The 17,882-nt window shown below is 39.1% G+C and overlaps 3 protein-coding genes across 3 annotated transcripts; 2 read left to right on the top strand and 1 right to left on the bottom strand.

Annotated features, from left to right (window-relative positions):
* On the top strand, positions 1-6,163 carry LOC126787514 (protein SYM1). The gene is made up of 8 exons (XM_050513388.1): positions 1-392; positions 474-561; positions 1,131-1,225; positions 1,576-1,648; positions 2,498-2,590; positions 2,684-2,770; positions 5,503-5,583; positions 6,025-6,163. Exons 1-7 carry the CDS (start codon positions 88-90, stop codon positions 5,581-5,583), a joined length of 822 nt encoding a protein of 273 aa, XP_050369345.1. The 5' UTR covers positions 1-87; the 3' UTR covers positions 6,025-6,163.
* An 899-nt stretch (positions 6,164-7,062) lies between these two features.
* LOC126787466 (magnesium-protoporphyrin IX monomethyl ester [oxidative] cyclase, chloroplastic) lies at positions 7,063-8,868 on the top strand. Its single transcript, XM_050513349.1, has 4 exons — positions 7,063-7,628; positions 7,727-8,054; positions 8,191-8,289; positions 8,474-8,868. The coding sequence occupies exons 1-4, from the start codon at positions 7,117-7,119 to the stop codon at positions 8,735-8,737; spliced, it is 1,203 nt and encodes a 400-aa protein (XP_050369306.1). The 5' UTR covers positions 7,063-7,116; the 3' UTR covers positions 8,738-8,868.
* A 1,429-nt stretch (positions 8,869-10,297) lies between these two features.
* On the bottom strand, positions 10,298-14,405 carry LOC126787447 (2-hydroxyacyl-CoA lyase). Its single transcript, XM_050513333.1, has 2 exons — positions 12,951-14,405; positions 10,298-10,750 (listed from the first exon to the last, which is right to left on the bottom strand). Exons 1-2 carry the CDS (start codon positions 14,355-14,357, stop codon positions 10,436-10,438), a joined length of 1,722 nt encoding a protein of 573 aa, XP_050369290.1. The 5' UTR covers positions 14,358-14,405; the 3' UTR covers positions 10,298-10,435.
* Positions 14,406-17,882: the final 3,477 nt, after the last annotated feature.

The raw sequence follows: 17,882 nt of genomic DNA, 5'->3' as shown, positions 1-17,882 counted from the left end.
AAACAATTCTGAGCTGAGAGTAAAACCCCATCCAAAACCCTCCATCCTGTTAGCAACATAGTGAGTGCTGGGCAGTTCCAATCCGAAATGACAATGATTGCAAACCTTGTATCACTCCCTCCCACAGCCCCATTGTTTAACCGTTTCGCAGGAGCATGGTGTTCCCGCAAACCCATTCTGCATTCTTGTACTATTCGAGCCCATTCCCACTCGTACGCTCCGAATTCCGGCAGCGGTATAGTATTTCGGCAACTTCGTCTTAGTCCGAAGGCGGTTTCCGATGATGGGTACAACGGAAGTGATGGTAACTCTGGTGACGGCAACAATCATGGCAGAGGGGGTGGCGGTGGTGGCGATAGCAATGGTGAAAACAATTGGTCTTTCCTCTCATGGTAACTCTGGTAACTTTGTTCATGTCTTGAATTCAATGAAATGAAATCATCCTTTTGATGTGTTGTATTGTGCATTATTAGGTATTTGGATCTTCTCGCAAAGTATCCTGTGTTGATAAAAGCTCTGACATCTGCATTTTTAACTCTCATTGGAGATGTTATATGCCAGGTATATATATGTATTCTTCCTCTAGTTTCTGTTATTGATTTTTGTTTTCATTTTTGGTGGAACTAGTCATTAAAATTCAAAAATACGATTCACAAGTCGAAGTAAGATGTATTTGTACTTATCATGGATTACACTTTCCTGGGTGATGCAAAGCGGCTTTTTAGTGTTTTGATGTAGTTTTAAGACATCATGTCGATCAAATTTGGAAGGCAGACTATACAAACAAAATAAAAAATGGACACAAAGGCAATTTTCTCTCCTTAGCCTCAACGATAATAATTGAAAGGTGTGTGAAGACTTATATCAAACCACTTAGCGGTGACTTGCTGAGTAGCACTTTAGTGGTTTACCAAGAAACAAAAATGATGTACCGTTATGGTCCATCTGTAAGAATGACTCTGTAATTTGCAATTGTAGTTATCTTTCTTGAGCCTGCTGTTTTCCTGTATGAGAATAAGAATACAATCATTGTCCCCCCTTGAGATTTAAGAATAATCGATAAAAAAAATAACTAAGAATAATTTTTTTCTCAAGGTTTTTATGGATTTGTTCTTCATTATTTTCCACAGCTTGTCATTGATCAAGCTCCATATCTTGACAAGAAAAGAACTTTCTTATTCACCTTGCTGGGTCTGGTGTTAGTAGGTCCGACGCTGCATTTCTGGTAACACTGTAAACTTTAAATTTAGAACTACATTATTCACGCTCATATTCACATCCTTGCATCTATGGACTTTAACACTTCAAAACAGAAACTACCTTCCAAATGATACCTTAGTCTTTTCTTAATTTTATTCTGATTATATAAATGATACAATTGTAATCTGCACATATCCTACTACAAAACCTTGATGTCTCTTGACTCGTTTCATGAGAAATGGTCTTAATGTTAGCAGTGCCATTATGTAATATATGAATCAGTAATATAATCGCTTGAACGATTTCTTTTATTTTTAATACTATAGTTGTTTCAGTCTATATGAGCTTTTGTACCGCTACTTTTTGTATATGTAGGTATTTGTATCTAAGCAAACTGGTACCATTGTCCGGAGCATCAGGTGCATTCATGAGCCTTCTACTTGATCAGGTGACCTGAAGTTCTCTTTGTGTTTCCAAAATGTGATTGGCATATTAATGTTGTGAAAATATCTACTCTTGCTGGTTTGCTGCTTCCCTGACTGTTGTATTGTGTGCAAAATGAAAAGGGAGAGTGTTATTCACTTTTTCTTTTACTGCAAGTTTTTCCTATTCTTTAGAAGAAATAATATAGGGAGGCTAGAGGTGATTGGGAGACCCCAGAAGTCAATCATGCTCTTTCCAGTAATAATTTTATTGGTTTTGACGTTTTGGGTAAGAGGAGAAGGCTGAAATGACTAGGATTTTCACTGTCATTTGGGTACTGTAGAGTGTAGACAAAAAGAAACAGAAGGATCCTTGAATATTACTTAGGTGCAGGGATGGAGGAGTCATGGAAAATAAGAGAGAGTAAGATATTGGGCAGTTCCTTGGGTCTCTCTTTCAAGGCTTTCGAAGACCGCAGTCTTTCATTCATTCTGTTAGGTTGGAAGGCTGTTGTAATCTAGAGGGCATGCGATTCAGTAAAATCACTGCATAGACACCAGGATCAACAAACTCTAAAGTTTCAATCGTGTAACACACACAAATAACTATGATTTAGGAATTACTCCCTGGTTTCTCACTCAAAACCAGGCTTCAGTACAATCCCACAAAATTTGGAATGACATGAGACTCAAGATACTTCTAGTCTAAATTAATTTCTCCCTCGAAGCTGAGAGCAATAATGTTACTGTTTGTTTGTTTATTTCTTTCTGGACCATTGATTTGCATATTGGGTCGTTCCTGTCCACCTTTTGGTGCTGTAACTTTTTGATAAAAATAAACTTAATCTAATAACATTGACTTATTTTTGTTGCAGTTTCTTTTCTCTCCTATATTTATTGGAGTTTTCTTATCGACATTGATGACACTGGAGGGAAGACCTTCCCAAGTGGTACCCAAGCTTCAACAGGTGGAATTAAAGTTTTATACATTATTTTATACACATCAACACAGAAATTGTTTTTCAATCTGAAGCCTCTCTTTATTTCCTATTTTTGTCTAGGAGTGGTTTTCTGCTGTGCTTGCTAATTGGCAACTGTGGATACCTTTCCAATTCCTTAACTTTCGGTTTGTACCGCAGCAATTCCAGGTGAGGATTAACGAAGTTATGCATAAATTAGTTCTTCTGTACAAAATATGATTTGGATATTGTGAAGTTGTGTGTTAAAATTTTGTCACTGATCCATGCTGTATGGGGCATGTGTCAGGTCTAAGAGTCTTAATGTACTGAGGTGTAGGAGACACTTAAAACAAATTACTATATATTATTTGAGAGTCTTCAGTGTATTAATTCAATAACGAGGTGTAGAATAGACACCTGATTAATATTCCAACAAGTGATTAAAAGCCAAATGACTAGAATTCCTACGTGGTCTATGAAATAACTGGAATGTACAAAAGGAAAGAGATTCTACTCAGGGTAATCTCATTTATCAGTCAGTCATCTTGAGTCTGTCTCCTGAGGATGCGATGTTTCATTTATATCAGACCAAAAAGAATATAGTACACTAGACATTTGTGATTCTAGTACCAAGATAAAGCAAACACAAACACTAACTGGACTTGGAAAATTAAGAAATAAATGACCCTATTTATGCACAAACAAGGAGTTGAATATTAAATGCCCAGTAAAAGCTGTCCAAAGGTGTGAAACATAGATTTCTCAAAATTTGACTCCTGTGCTTGCTTAGCATACCCCATGACAAGATCATTTGTGTTTCAAACCAAGCAGGATGCGTTTTGGACTTCTTTGGTGGTTCCAAAGGGGTTTGTAGGGTGCATTCATGGCGACCCTTCGTGCTGGGTTGTCAGAATTTTGCATAGGTGGAGGTATTAGGTTGTTAGAATTTTGAGGTCAGGCAGCTATTCGGGTGAGTTGGCGATAACTTCAATCGTCAACCTAAATTTTCTTAGAGATTAGGCTGGAGACAAAACAACGATAACTTCAATCGTCAACCTAAAATTTCTTAGAGATTAGGCTGGAGATAAAACAACTCCATCTTACTGTTCATTTAATTTTCCACGCATTGATTGCTGGTCTGCTAAATGAGAAAAGGAATCTTAAACCACAAGTTCTTTTGAATGTTACTCAGCCTAGCTAAAGAAAAAAAAACCTTTCCTCAGCATTCTCCCAGTGCAGGTTCAATGTATTTAACTTATTTTTTGCACAAATTGTGCTCATTTTTTTTAGTGGTGTATGCTTTAGGTAAGGTATCTATGTTGCCTTAGATTTGCCATATCCATGTATCATATACACTATCATAGATCAGCAATCAAATTCTATCTTTCCAAATTTCCCACTGCCTATGATCCTCATTTTTTCCTCAGTCTCTCACATAGTTACATCTTCCTGGCTTCGTTGTATCAAAGACTTACTGTGGGGAGCCAAGTCTAGATCGGTAAGGTCCATACAATTAAGGTCCATTTAAAAACAATTTGCAGATGCAGTTTGAAGCTATTGTGTTTTGATATTCAACCCCTGGAGTTTTGAGTTCGTAATGTATCATAAATATGTCTCTTAAAAGGATTAGCAGGAATCATGGATTCTTTAAATAATTCTGTATTAGGGGTTACATTAAGAGAATGCTAATGCTGAGGTTTTTGCACGTGTGAAGCATAGGATAGTTAAACAGGTTTCAAGCACCTTTGTGTTCCCATAATTCTTATACTTTCTGTTGAGGAGTGAGTTCTAAATCCCTACCCAATACAGGGAACAAATGGGTTTGGGTACGAAATATCCTTTGGGATTAGGACCCAGCCGCTGGGAAATTTGCCAAGTCAATATTCTTTCCTTAGAAGTAAAGTAAGGAATGCATATATTTAATCCTCATTGATGTAATTACCCTTCAATTTTCTATACTACGTCATCTCTGGTGCCGTGTGTTCGTATTTGTGTGATTTCATGGTGTCATGTGCTGTATTTGTTATGTGAATTTCCTATTTTAAGAGATCAAAACAAGGGATTGTGGTACTTGTTTATTACTTTCCGGTAATTGAGGATGTTGCTACATTTATATAGTGATAGTTTTATTTTTATTGGTGAGAATCTGATGTAAACCTCTAAATTGAGGGCTCCATGATAAAATTTTAATCATCCATATGTAAGTTGGACCACTCACCCAAAACTGCTGATTTGAACATCCTCGTTATGTCCTCACTGTAGACTCCCATATTCTTACTATACCTTATCTTTCAGTACATCGATCTATATTTTCTTTTGGAGGTCAGTTTGTTGCTTATAATATCCAACTGAAGGGGATGAAGTGACGACACATATGGGGCTTTCACTATAACGGAAAGACTGCATACAAAAGAACAAATAAGACTGTCTTCTTTTCCTAGAAAGAACCAATTTTTCTCTCTGCAACTCTGAGAACCCTTTTCTTCATCATCTCACTTTCTTCTTAATGAACTGGAAGCCCATTTCTTATTTTATGGGCTTTCAGAATCAGCCATGGATGCTTACAGCTCAGTGGTGAAAGAACAGTTTCACATAGCGTGGACAGTGCATAGATATTATGGTGCTTGACTTGAATCATCCAGTGGGGAGTAAGGGAAGTACTTGAATTTTGAGAATCTACCCAAAATAAAACAAACTAGTGATTCCTTCTGGAGTCATTGCTTCTGAGTATCAGGTTGTCTCTGCAGAAGGTCTCCGGATACATATTAGACATCCACCATTTTACAGTACACATGTTCTGTTATATTTTTTTTCTGTAAAATTAGGATCTAATCACGCCATGTATCCTTTATCTAAGGTCACTTGTTATGTTTATATATTTGTTTATTCTCACTTCTAATAATACATATCATTAATTTCAGGTTCTTGCTGCTAATGTTGTTGCTTTGGTGTGGAATGTCATCCTCTCGTTTAAAGCTCACAAAGAGGTTCTTCAAAAATAGGTAATCTGGAGACTATTGTGATTGTTGGTCTTTATGCAATTTCTGTGCCGATGAAATACTGCTTAATTCTGCGAACATTTGTATTTCTGCAGTTTTTGCTATGTCGATTGGGCACTTTAGGCCATGTATAGTTTTTGTTAACGGCCAAGCATTACTTAAATTTTTTTTTTGCTAAGATTATGTGGATGCATATTTTATGAGTGATGATTTAGAGTCATACCGAAGAAAACTGATCATTTAGAGTTACAATGGGTGCAATGCCTTTATCCTTTTTTGTTTGTTGTCTGTACCGTTATCTAATTTTGAGCTGATTGACCCATTTTAAAATACAATGTTAACATTAGAAAGTACAGATAGTTGATTCTTTGCTGTACGTTGAGGCATTAGTCTTTTTAGGAATTTTCCTTTCCCGTAAACTTATGGCTATGGTTCCTTCATCAGAATCCTTTCTGATCGAAATGGATTCTTCCCATCCTATCGGTCTCATCTTTGATTACACTCGAGCATCAGATTGGTCGTTAGAACCTCTGCAGCATTTTCTCCAGCTCAGATAGTTGCTTTTCCCTCTTCGAACTGGTCCATGATCAATAGTTCTGCTAATCAGGCTGCAATCTGTGTTGCTCGATTAGCGTTACAGAGGGAGCGTATGGACAACTGGTTTAGTCATCCTCCTCTCTTTCTCTCTCTCTCCCCCTCGTTCGGAAGCTCGTTCTGCAGTTTAATTTCTGTGTTAGTTAGTTTCTTTCTCCTGTTTGTAGTTCGTTTTAATGAATATTTCTTTTTCAAAAAAGACAAAAAAAAAACATTAGAAAGTACAGTACTCCAGCAAAAAGGCAACGCTGAAATGGGAGACGACCTCAAGGGCTATTGTAGCAGAATATGAATGAAAGAACTAGGCTCATCTTCGAAGGGAATGAGGTCTCCCATTTGTGAAACTCATTACATTACTAGAGTTGTGAAAACAAATCCATCCTCTAATGTTAAGTAATACAACCGACGCACATCGTTAAGAAAGCGAATAAAGGGGACTGTATATTTTATAAAGAATTGTAGATTGATTGGGTTTGATCCCCTTGAAACTCTCACACCGATGGACATGCTAGAAGAACCTACTCGATCTTCCCTTTATAAATGAAAGTTCGGCAAAAATAGACTAGATGATGCAGAGCCACGTAGTTCCATTGATCTTTGTTTCACGTTTAATCTGCTAAATGCGACACCGGCTATATGAAGGCGACAACCTCTCCCCCAAAGCTGGCAACACCTTCTTGTGAAAGGCAGAGAGATAGCGTCCATAAAATGCAGCAAAAATCTGAAGATTTGGAGTCACATGTTGTTTCATTTTACTTTTCGTGGCAGTCCAATTTTTGTACACTCCTCCTAATAGTTGCTGCATGCCACGTGTCAGGCAGGGATTAAAATAGAAAGATTTCATTGGATGAGAATTGTAAAGCCGGGGATATCTTATCCTGCAGCCATGTCCTCTCTAATTTAAGAAGCCGAGGGGTGCTTCGCTCACTCCACTCACTCACGATGGCGCTGGTGAAACCCATCACGAATTTCAGCCATGTTGCATCTTCTCCCAAGTTCGGGAATCCCACCCGGAGCGGCAAGCCGAGCACCACCATCATCAGAATGTCGTCGTCGACGTCCTCCTCCAAGAAAAAGACCAGTACTAAGAAAGCCATCAAGGAGACGCTGTTGGCGCCAAGGTTCTACACCACCGACTTTGACGAGATGGAGACCCTCTTCAACACCGAAATCAACGGCAACCTGAACCAGGTTGAGTTCGAGGCTCTGCTTCAGGAGTTCAAGACCGACTACAACCAGACCCATTTCGTCAGGAACAAGGAGTTCAAGGAGGCTGCTGATGAACTCCAGGGACCTCTCAGGCAGATCTTTGTCGAGTTCCTCGAGAGGTCTTGCACTGCTGAGTTCTCTGGCTTCCTTCTTTACAAAGAACTCGGAAGAAGGCTCAGGAAAACCAATCCAGTAGTCGCTGAGATATTCTCCCTCATGTCCAGAGATGAAGCCAGGCATGCTGGGTATGTATGCACAATTCAATCTCTAATATTCTTCTTCTTCTTCTGTTGAAAGCTAGCAAGATTGTTTTGAATGACCCTTTTGATATATCTGATTGCAGTTTCTTGAACAAAGGCTTATCTGATTTCAATTTGGCACTGGACTTGGGATTTCTGACCAAGGCCAGGAAATACACGTTTTTCAAGCCGAAGTTCATTTTCTACGCTACTTATCTCTCTGAGAAAATCGGATACTGGAGATACATTACCATATACAGGCATCTCAAGGCTAATCCCGAGTACCAGTGCTATCCCATTTTCAAGTATTTTGAGAATTGGTGCCAGGATGAGAACAGACATGGTGACTTCTTTTCTGCACTCATGAAGGCACAACCCCAATTCCTAAATGACTGGAAGGCAAAGTTGTGGTCTCGATTCTTCTGCTTATCGGTATTTCCCTGCTCATTATTTCTTTACTCCTTGAGCATATCTGCATCTTTGGTTGATCATAAATATGAAATTGTAATATGTTGCCAAACAGATATGTCATTTATTTCATTATTCCTCAACATTTCATTGTTTTCAGGTATATGTGACAATGTACCTAAATGATTGCCAACGGACAGCTTTCTACGAAGGCATCGGGCTCAATACAAAAGAATTTGATATGCATGTTATCATTGAGGTGAGCCTGCGATTGCATTCCCTTTCGTTCCTCAGTCATGCATCAGACATTAAGAGAATAGATCGTTGGACTATATACTACATACTACATATGTTATATAAGGATGTTAGGAACTGGTCCTGTTTAGACCAGAAGGCTGCCTTTTATCAAATTGATTAACCAAGTCTTTCGTCTATCTCTTCAGACAAATCGCACAACAGCCAGAATTTTCCCAGCTGTACTTGACGTTGAGAACCCAGAATTCAAAAGAAAACTTGACCGCATGGTGGAAATTAACCAGAAGCTCATTGCTGTTGGGGAGAGCGACGACATTCCCCTGGTGAAAAATCTTAAGAGGATACCAATTGTTGCTGCATTGGCCTCTGAACTTCTGGCTGCATACTTGATGCCACCAATCGAGTCCGGTTCAGTCGATTTTGCAGAGTTTGAACCGCAAGTTGTGTACTAATTTTTCATACTTAAATGTCATCTCGTGTGCCTTGCAAAACCTGATGGAACATTGCTATGATACAATCTGTTGTTTCAGCGCACAGCTTCCTACGTTCAGCTGTATTTGTTAAAATTACAAACTGATTCAGATGTCATTTTGTATTTATTTGAAAGTTCATGTGGGGAAGACCAGAATAGTGCTCGGAATCGGGATGCAGATATTCCTCCCTGGGAGTGTGACGTGAGCACTCCCCATTCTTCCGTGATCGAGATGATGGAGTTGCCAAAGTAAAAACAAATATATAATACTTCTACAGTAGATTGCTTATTAACAATCTGAACAGTAATTGTTTTTGGGAGCTTGTCAAATCTGGGTGCAAGAAAATTGAAACTATAAATTTTCTCATTGGTACGCAAGCAGACGACAAAGAAACAGTCCTCAAGTCATTTGGTTGATAGGAGCACAAAGTGCTACATTTATGATGTTATTTTAGATATGTAATTGCCTTAATGCAAATTTTAACATAAATTTTGCTTTTAAGTACTTCGAGAACTGAAATGGAGAAGATATGCCGAAAATATCCAAAATGTGTGCAAATGAAGGATATGTCGTTTTAGGAGACCTTCCTAACTCAACTTGGGAAACTTTCCTGTTTCTTTTTAGAAACTTTCCTCCATTTTAGGAAATCTTTCATATTTTGTTTTTAGTAATTTTCTTCATTTGAGCAATAACAAGTTCTTTCTTTCCTATCTTCCTATGATCTTAACCTGATACATGCATTAACATAGAATAGAGGGAAATGTTGCATTATTGGGTACTGAATCTGACTGAACTGTACTATAATAAATTTATGTTAATCTAGCTGAAATCTTGGTTGTTGTCGATCTCCTTCATTGTCCAATATTGCTCTCAATACTTCTGCTACATTGTTCTTGACAAAAAGGTATTGCCTGTTTCTGGTATAATTATTCATATACAAGAATACGACAATTGGTTTTTTTTTTATGACAATTTAACCTCATCCTATAACTCTTTCTTCTGCACTTTTTTTTTTGAATATGTTCTTCTGCACCTTAATATTGTAATTTCGGGTTGATACAATTTTAGGTATAAGAAAGATCAAGAGATGAGTTTTTCGTCCAGTTCTTGCTCTTTCCACGGCTTCTCTGTTGAGTCTGTTCATTCTAATCTCATTCTCGGGTTACAATAGAAATATGACAAACATCTTTAAAGAGTACATCCTCAATAATAACAGAAGTACTCCCTAACCACTCACCAGAAATACCTCCCATACTAGCAAGGTGCCCAAGACGAATCGGCAACACCATTTGCTTCCCTGAAAATGTGTCTAACCTGGATAGACTGAAACATCAACATGAATGTCTTGCAGTCCTCCAAAACTAGACCCAAATCAGAAAAATCAACACCCTCACGACTTGTCTTAAATTTTAATTCTGTTGGAAAAATCTTACTTACATAGGCCATTTGTCATATCTGATCTGGAATTTTATATCTAACGACCCACCGTACCAAAAAAGAAAAATGGGTGCCTCTTGTAATTCTTGAAGCACACCTAAGTTGAATTCTTTGTAGCGATAATTTGCAATACCAAATTACATAATTAATTCAAAAGGCACCAAGCTCAAACCAGTTTGTTTTATTGATACAGATCACATACTTTACACGCAGAGATGAGCACAAAAAGATGCAGCTGCATCAGTTTTTGTGTTGAAGTCTCCCACTTTCCGAACCAGCGTAAGGATCAATTATTACATTAACAACAGCTGGTTTTCTTGCTGCAAAGGATTCTGCAAGGGTAGACTTGAGTTCCTCAGGTGTGCTCACGAGATAACCTTTACCTCCAAAAGCTTCAATTAATGTGTGATAAGCGGCATTGGGGACAAAAGAAGTGGGAGCAGGGTCGTCTTTGTAAGGCCCATTGATTTCATCTGGCCTTCTTCGGTCACCACCATATACACCACCATTGTTGAAAACAATAACAACAACAGGCAACTGGTATCGAACCAATGTCTGCAAAGGTCACAAATAGCCACATCCCACATTATTTAATGTCTTTCGGGTAGACAAAAATATCCTAAAAAACTAGGATAACGATGTCAACAAAAATAGACCATCACAATAAAGCTTTGGCGACCTTACAATCTCTACATAGAGTAGAGCCCGATATCAGAATATGAAGGTTTTGTAACCATTTCAAGTTTCTCTTCATTTCATCAACTTGCTAGTACTGTTGCGTGGGAATAGAGCATTTCACTACTCCCTTTCCTTATGTGATTCTAAATAAGATTACCTGATCGTCTTACAAGGATTTTAACCATATACATTGCCTTCAACACTACATACTAGTTATCAATCAATTGATCATGTATAGCAATACCAACATAAACGACTCTTCTACTAACAGCTACTTCTCTTTAGCCAATATAAGAAATTCCTAGTACGATCCTCTTTTTCACTTATTTTTTAGCACCCCATGACTAGAACACTTATGCAAAATATCAGTCAAATCGGAAATCATAAATACATTAAACATTGTGACCATATATATACATGTACACTTTTAGGCTGGACAAATGTGGTTCATTCATTAGTTTTATCTAATTCATGCCTCAATAATTTTCCATTGGGCTAATTGCACAAGTGGTATACTCATGGATACCTGAATGAATGAGAGAGAGAGAGAGACAGGAAAATAGACAACATCGTAACATATCATAGCATTCCACGATATTACTTGTCACACTAGCCTTGAATTTTTTTTACCAGGGACTAGAGCATGTTAATATACAGTCTGCCAGTAAATATATACAAAAACCATGCTGAAGAACGCCTTCAGGCAGATGACTACCATTTCACACTTGTAAAAACAAATATAGATGACAACAACTCTGGGCCCACATGCATTTAAAGTCATGAAGCACTGAAACTTCTGAAGCTGGAGTGTCAGTGTCCGACACTCCCCAACGCGGTGACATGGCCCGACACAGAGCTGGACACACCACGTGTCAGAAAAATCAACTTTTCTGACACTTCCTGACACTTTGACAGTTTCACCTACACGCCACGTCCGCTTTGACACTCCGCATCAGCAGTTGTAGATTTAAAGAAAAAAAAAAACAAACCTACAGCTTCTGTGTTTCATATTCCTAAAGCCTTGTACAGAGCTAAAGCCCCAGCAAAAAGTTGGATAAAGCGGAGGCCACCATGCAGAAGAGAGGGATTTGAGGTTCTCTAAGACGTCAATGTCATATTATATTTTGATCAATTTGTATTATAACTAGAAAGACAATATTTCACTCAGTTTGTATTATAACTAGAAGCGCAGAGAAATTTGACAGTCTGATGAGTGTAATGGAAGAGGCCATCGGGTTTGACAGATTCACTTATGGGATAAAATTGAGTCCAGCTGCAGCTGCTTCTGACTTAGCAAGATTCTTGCCGAATGGCAATCTGATCCTAGACGTCCTTTGGACTGGATTAATTATGTTCCAGCAAATGGTTGTAAATAGCAGGAGATGTGGGCAAGGCTTTGGCAATTTTTATTAATTATGTGTTTTATATATTTATTTTATGTAGTAAAAATACATTAATTTATTATTTCCCCTGTTCAAGCGGTGTCTGGTCTAAGGTTTTTTGATATATTTGTGTCGCCGTGTCAGTGTCAGTGTCCGTGCAACAGAAATAAAAGTGATACTTGCAGCTTAAGGATCATCAAAAGAAAGAGATACAAATTGGAACTTTTCCTAATGCAATCCATTTTTATTCTCCTTCCAAAGGCTTTTTTTCTTCTTCTTTTTCTCTTTTTCCAGTAAGCATGAACCACAATGCTTAGCTGAGACTATATTTATGTGATGATACATTTCGTTCAGAAGCTAGACGATCAATCAATCATATCTCAAGATAGATGAATTCCTATTGCAATACCTTTTCATAATGTCAATACCGATTTTACGTTTTGGTCATCAGTTTTTTTTTTCAATTCTATGCATTTTTACTGCTCTTTTCCTCACCACTATCATCTCTCTTTTATGCTGCATTTCCTATAAAAAATTTAATCAAAGATGATTTCTACTTAAAAGAACAAAAACAAAAACAAAACAAAACAATAAATCAAAGTTGTCATCACATCATGCTTGCTTAAATAAATGCTATCCAGTATCATGATAGAGCAAAACATAATATTCAAAGGTAAACAGGCAATGAAACATACCTCAACTTCCATTGCACTAAACCCAAATCCAGAATCTCCTTCCACGGCAACCACAAGCCGGTCAGGTGAAGCCACAGCAGCTGCAATGCAGTAACCAAGACCGACCCCCATGGTCCCCCAAGTCCCTGCATCCAATCTGGTCCTGGGTTCAGTCTGAACCAGTACAGCTCGGCCAACATCCATGGTGTTTGCGCCTTCAGAAACCAATATAGGAGCCGGACTACCCAGTGCGCAAATTGCGTCTCTAATAATTTTCATTGGTGTTAGGAAATTAAACGGCACAACTTCCTTAGCCAATTGTGCTTCCATTTTTAAAACATTCTCCTTAGCCTTGCGGGAAATTGCTTCAACCCATGGATGAGACCTCCCCAAACAAAAGGGGTCATCTTTAATCTGCTTATTCAATTTCTCCAAGACCAGCTTGGCATCACCAACCAAACCCAGATGAGGCTTTCTCATCTCAATCTCTTCCCCGCAAACATCAACCAAAATGAACTTGACGTCTTTCGACCACTTGGGTGGCTCACCAAAGTGCAAGAGCCAGTTAAGCCTCGCCCCAACCACAAGCGCCACGTCACATTTGCCGATGGCCAGCGACCTCGCCGCAGTTGCCGCCAGGTCGTGAGTGTCGGGCAGCAAACCCTTTCCCATAGGAGTAGGCAGGAATGGGATTCCGGTGGTCTCCACCAGCCTCTTCAGGGCACTCTCAGCTCGAGAATACGCCGCTCCTTTACCAAACACAATCAGAGGCCTCTCCGCCTGTCGCAGCAGCAAGGCCGCTTCCTCAATCTGCGAACTGACAACACCAACAACAAGAGGCGGCTGCCGGAACCTATCTGCAGCACTGTTCAGTAGGCCATCAGCCTCCGAATCGGAAATGGTCTGATGTAAAACATCCGCCGGGAAATCCAAATAACAGCCGCCGGGTCGGCCCGAGCCGGCCTGAGAAAGAGCCTGAAACACGCAGTCGGGTATCTCACTGATGCCCTCGGCCTTAACAGAGAATTTAGAAAAGGGTCCCACGGCGGCGATCTGATCCAGCTCTTGGAAATCGCCGCGGCCGAAGTCCCTCTGGTCGCAGGAGCCGGAGATCATGACCATGGGCCACCCGTTGGCCATGGCGTTGGCGAGGCCCGCAAGCCCGTGGACGCAGCCGGGGCCGGAGACGGTGAGGAGGACGCCGGGGCGGCCGGTTAGGTAGCCGTAGGCGGAGGCGGCGTAACCGGCGGACTGCTCGTTATGGAAGGCGAGGAATCGGACACCGAGCTGGACAGCGCGGTTGGCTAGGGAGGTGACGGGGATTCCCACCACGCCGAACATGTGGTGGACACCGAAACGGGCCAGCGACTTTGCGATCAGCTGGTTGCCGTCGAGAAGGGCACTGCGGGCGTCTGAGTCTTCCGCCATGTGATTGCTGGTGAAGGTAGTCGAGTGAAGAGAGTGGCCTTTTTTATAGAGCCTGGATAGACGATGAGCATGGCCCAATTACTTTGTTTTGTTTTCAATAAAATTTCAGACAAGTCCAATCAAACATTTCCTCCCATACTCACCCCTAGTCTTTCTACTCCATTTACCGCCGGCAAAACCCGACCGGATCGCACTAGATTGTCTAATCCGGTCACTGAACTGAAGCAAAAGAAAAAGAACCGATGGAGTAAAAACCAAACCGGCACTGCCGAAACAGGATCCAAAGCCGGTTAGTTAACATGTTGACCTGGCCGAAGAAACCTAAACTGCACAAATGTGTATTATTTTAGAACCCTTAATAAGTTGTCTACATTTGATTGGAGGTAAATGTGGTTCTATGTGAGCCAAAAGCCACACTAATTCGCAACGAAGGGAAGAAGAACCCTCACCTCTTACTCTCACAAACCGAGAGTGCCTTTTCAAATTGTTTGGTAGAATCTGTAAGTTGCTACTAGCCTCTCCTCTCATGTTTTATGTTTCCGTTATTTGTTCTTTACAGGGTTTCCCCTTAAATTCAAAATTGACATATGTAGCCATAATCAGTGAACAATTGTGTTGAAATTTCAGCATTATGTCACGGACCTAGCCATTCGGCTGCCACACTTGGTCCATGCGGCGCTCCATCCCAATAGAGCCAGCCTTATCTAATAGGGCAATACACTGGTTTCGCCCTGCCTTGGTCTCATCAGGGGATCGGCTCCAGACCCCTACCTGTGTGTAGGGCGGCCAACTCGCCTCTTTGACGTTAAGTCCTCAACTAGCGACAAGCTCTCCGAATTTAACCGGGTCGGCATGCTTGAACCCCTCGGAAGGAGCAGCCATATATCTCCCACACATTGAATCTTGGAGCAAATCCCACATATCCTTGAAGTTCTTTCAACCAGCAGCCCACGATCGACACTCCCAAAATAGGGACATGACAATTAGCTCCCCTAAATTGGCTACCCCAAGACATGTGCATCAAAGAATACACTTCTAATAATACACATCTCCATAAAACTCCCAAAAATATGACCTCTTGTCCCTCACAAAAACATCCACCACCAACCCAACTAGACCAGCCATTACAATTAGGGGTGGCAATGGTATATAAAACCATCCCAACCAATCCATATACCAACCGTATCAAATACGTTGGTATACCAAATACTTGGTACATGGTATATGGTACAGTATACCGTACTAATATTAAAAATATAGTAGGTAGGTGGTATAGATTTTCCGTATACCATGGTATATCGTACCTACCAACTTATATTAAATTAAATTATTTAATTAAATATATATATATATATATATCTTTAAATTTCAACGGTAGATTTATTGAAAAATAAATCCAAACCGTATAAATCTACTAACCTTAATCTAATCTCTCTGAGTTTCTTTCTCAAGTACACTCTTTTTCTCGTCTTCAATTTCTTTATTTAATTATGAATGAATCGATTCAATCGAATTCCCAAGTACAAATGCTTAGACCTATCAGTAGCACCATCACTGCTTACAACATGTCAACATATATCCATTTAAACCTATCATTTATTTTTTCAATTGTTTTGAGAACTCATAAGTACTTTAACAGTTTGACTATTTGGATATTGGCTTTCTATTGATGACTTTGTATTTGGTAATTTGGTTGAAGTTATATAAGACTTTGAAATTCTATTGCTATTTCACTTATTTGTTATTACTTATTTAGATTGGGCCTTTAAATTTTTGGGCCTTAAATATGTTGGTACAAGCTCATTACCAACCGTATCAACCGAGTACCAACCGTACCACTTAATTGGTATACTAACGTTATTGGTTGGTATAAATTGTGGATTTTTCATACCAAATATATATTGGTTGGTATATGGTATTAGAAAATTAAGACTGATATACCAACCAATCCAGCCCTAATTACAATAAATCAAAGCTCTTGCGTCTGAGCAGCCATGGAAGTGCACGGACAAGTCCTAAGACCATTATTGAAGGTGGGTTCAAGGTGAGTCCACTTGTGGTGGATCCCATTACAGATTTGTATAAGAATATGATGGATTATGCTCATGGGAAGAAGGTAGATTGCAATAGAGATGTTGAGTATATATATGAAGCTTAGAGATGAAGGTGGTTCCATGAAGCTTATTGTTTCCTCATATCATCAACTAAGGCTCGATGCTATTTTGAGTTTGAAGAAGAGCAAGGAGGAGGTGAATGGTTTTGGTGAATGAAGCAAAGAGTTGCTAGAAGAAGCAAAGAGTTGCTAGAAGAAGCAAAGGAGGAGGTTGAAGCTAGGTGAGGGGGCTCACCACCAGGTTAATGAGATAGTCAAAGAGTACCTAAAAGGAATCCGCTATGATTTAAGTATTTGGGTGCCCAAACTTTACCCATGGCCATACCCATTACTTTTCCCGTGGGTATTACGCATGGCCATTATTTTTTGCTATCGAGTACCTTTCACTCTTTCAGGGAAAAAACTTAGCTAACAAGAGTTGATCAGCTCTAGCTGACGCCAACGTAACCAATCAGACAGTGACACATGGCAATAGAAGAATAATGACTTTAATTAGCCCTACTAAAAGAAGAGAAATGAGGAGTATACAAATGAAGAGAAGAGTATTCTTTTTTCTTCTTTGGTCTGAGGGGGAAGGGTATTCACCTTTCCCAATTTCAGTCTTCTTCAATTGCCAGACCCCTTCTATCGAAAATAAAATTACTAGAGCCTTCACTTCTTCAATTGCTATGTTATTGGATCTATGCACCTGCACAGCGTCAAGACTCCTTTTTAATCCAGGTAAATTTCCCAATTCAAAATTTCAGAATTCCATCATAATACTTAGACCTCTTTGAATTCCTTTATCATTGGGGTTAATTTCGGGTTTGTTTTCTGAATTCATAGGTGTGGTTCATTCGATCAACATATTTAGTAATGAACGTTTTCTTCTATTTTAGTATTGTCATATTCCATTTAGGTTGTCAAATTTCTTAACTATAGGTTAGAAATTATTATGGCAATTATCTTGATCATCAATGTTAGATTATAGAAGTTCTTTTGTTATAGGTTAATGGATAATGCAGTAGAGAAGATTGAAAATATATTGCCCTCCATGTTTTGCTGAAGTTCAAAGTTGACAAAGGAGTCTTGTTAAGGCCGGATCGGATATTGCAAGAAAGAAAAATGTTTCCTAATCAAACTAGTAAAGCTTTATGTCATGAGGACTCTTGCCATATAGGTTTATATTTTCTCCTTGTTCTGATAAGTTGGTGGAGAAAATATATTTTCGATTAGGTTTTATTTGGTAAGGATGAGTTGGGAAGATATTCATGAGTTGGTATTTTCCATATTTATTTTTAATTTTTTCAAATAAGATTTTTACCTTTTCTAGTTGGAGAGTTTTTAGAAAGGTTGTTATAGGGATTATTTCTATCGTTATCAAGAAGAAAAGAAAAGAGAAGAGTGTGTTTAAAAGAGAAAGTTCGGTGGTA

This window comes from Argentina anserina, chromosome 1 (assembly GCF_933775445.1).
Source record: "Argentina anserina chromosome 1, drPotAnse1.1, whole genome shotgun sequence".
Classification (NCBI taxonomy): Eukaryota; Viridiplantae; Streptophyta; class Magnoliopsida; order Rosales; family Rosaceae; genus Argentina; species Argentina anserina.
Note: the sequence above shows the minus strand (reverse complement) of the source record. Positions and strands in the feature narration are given on the sequence as shown.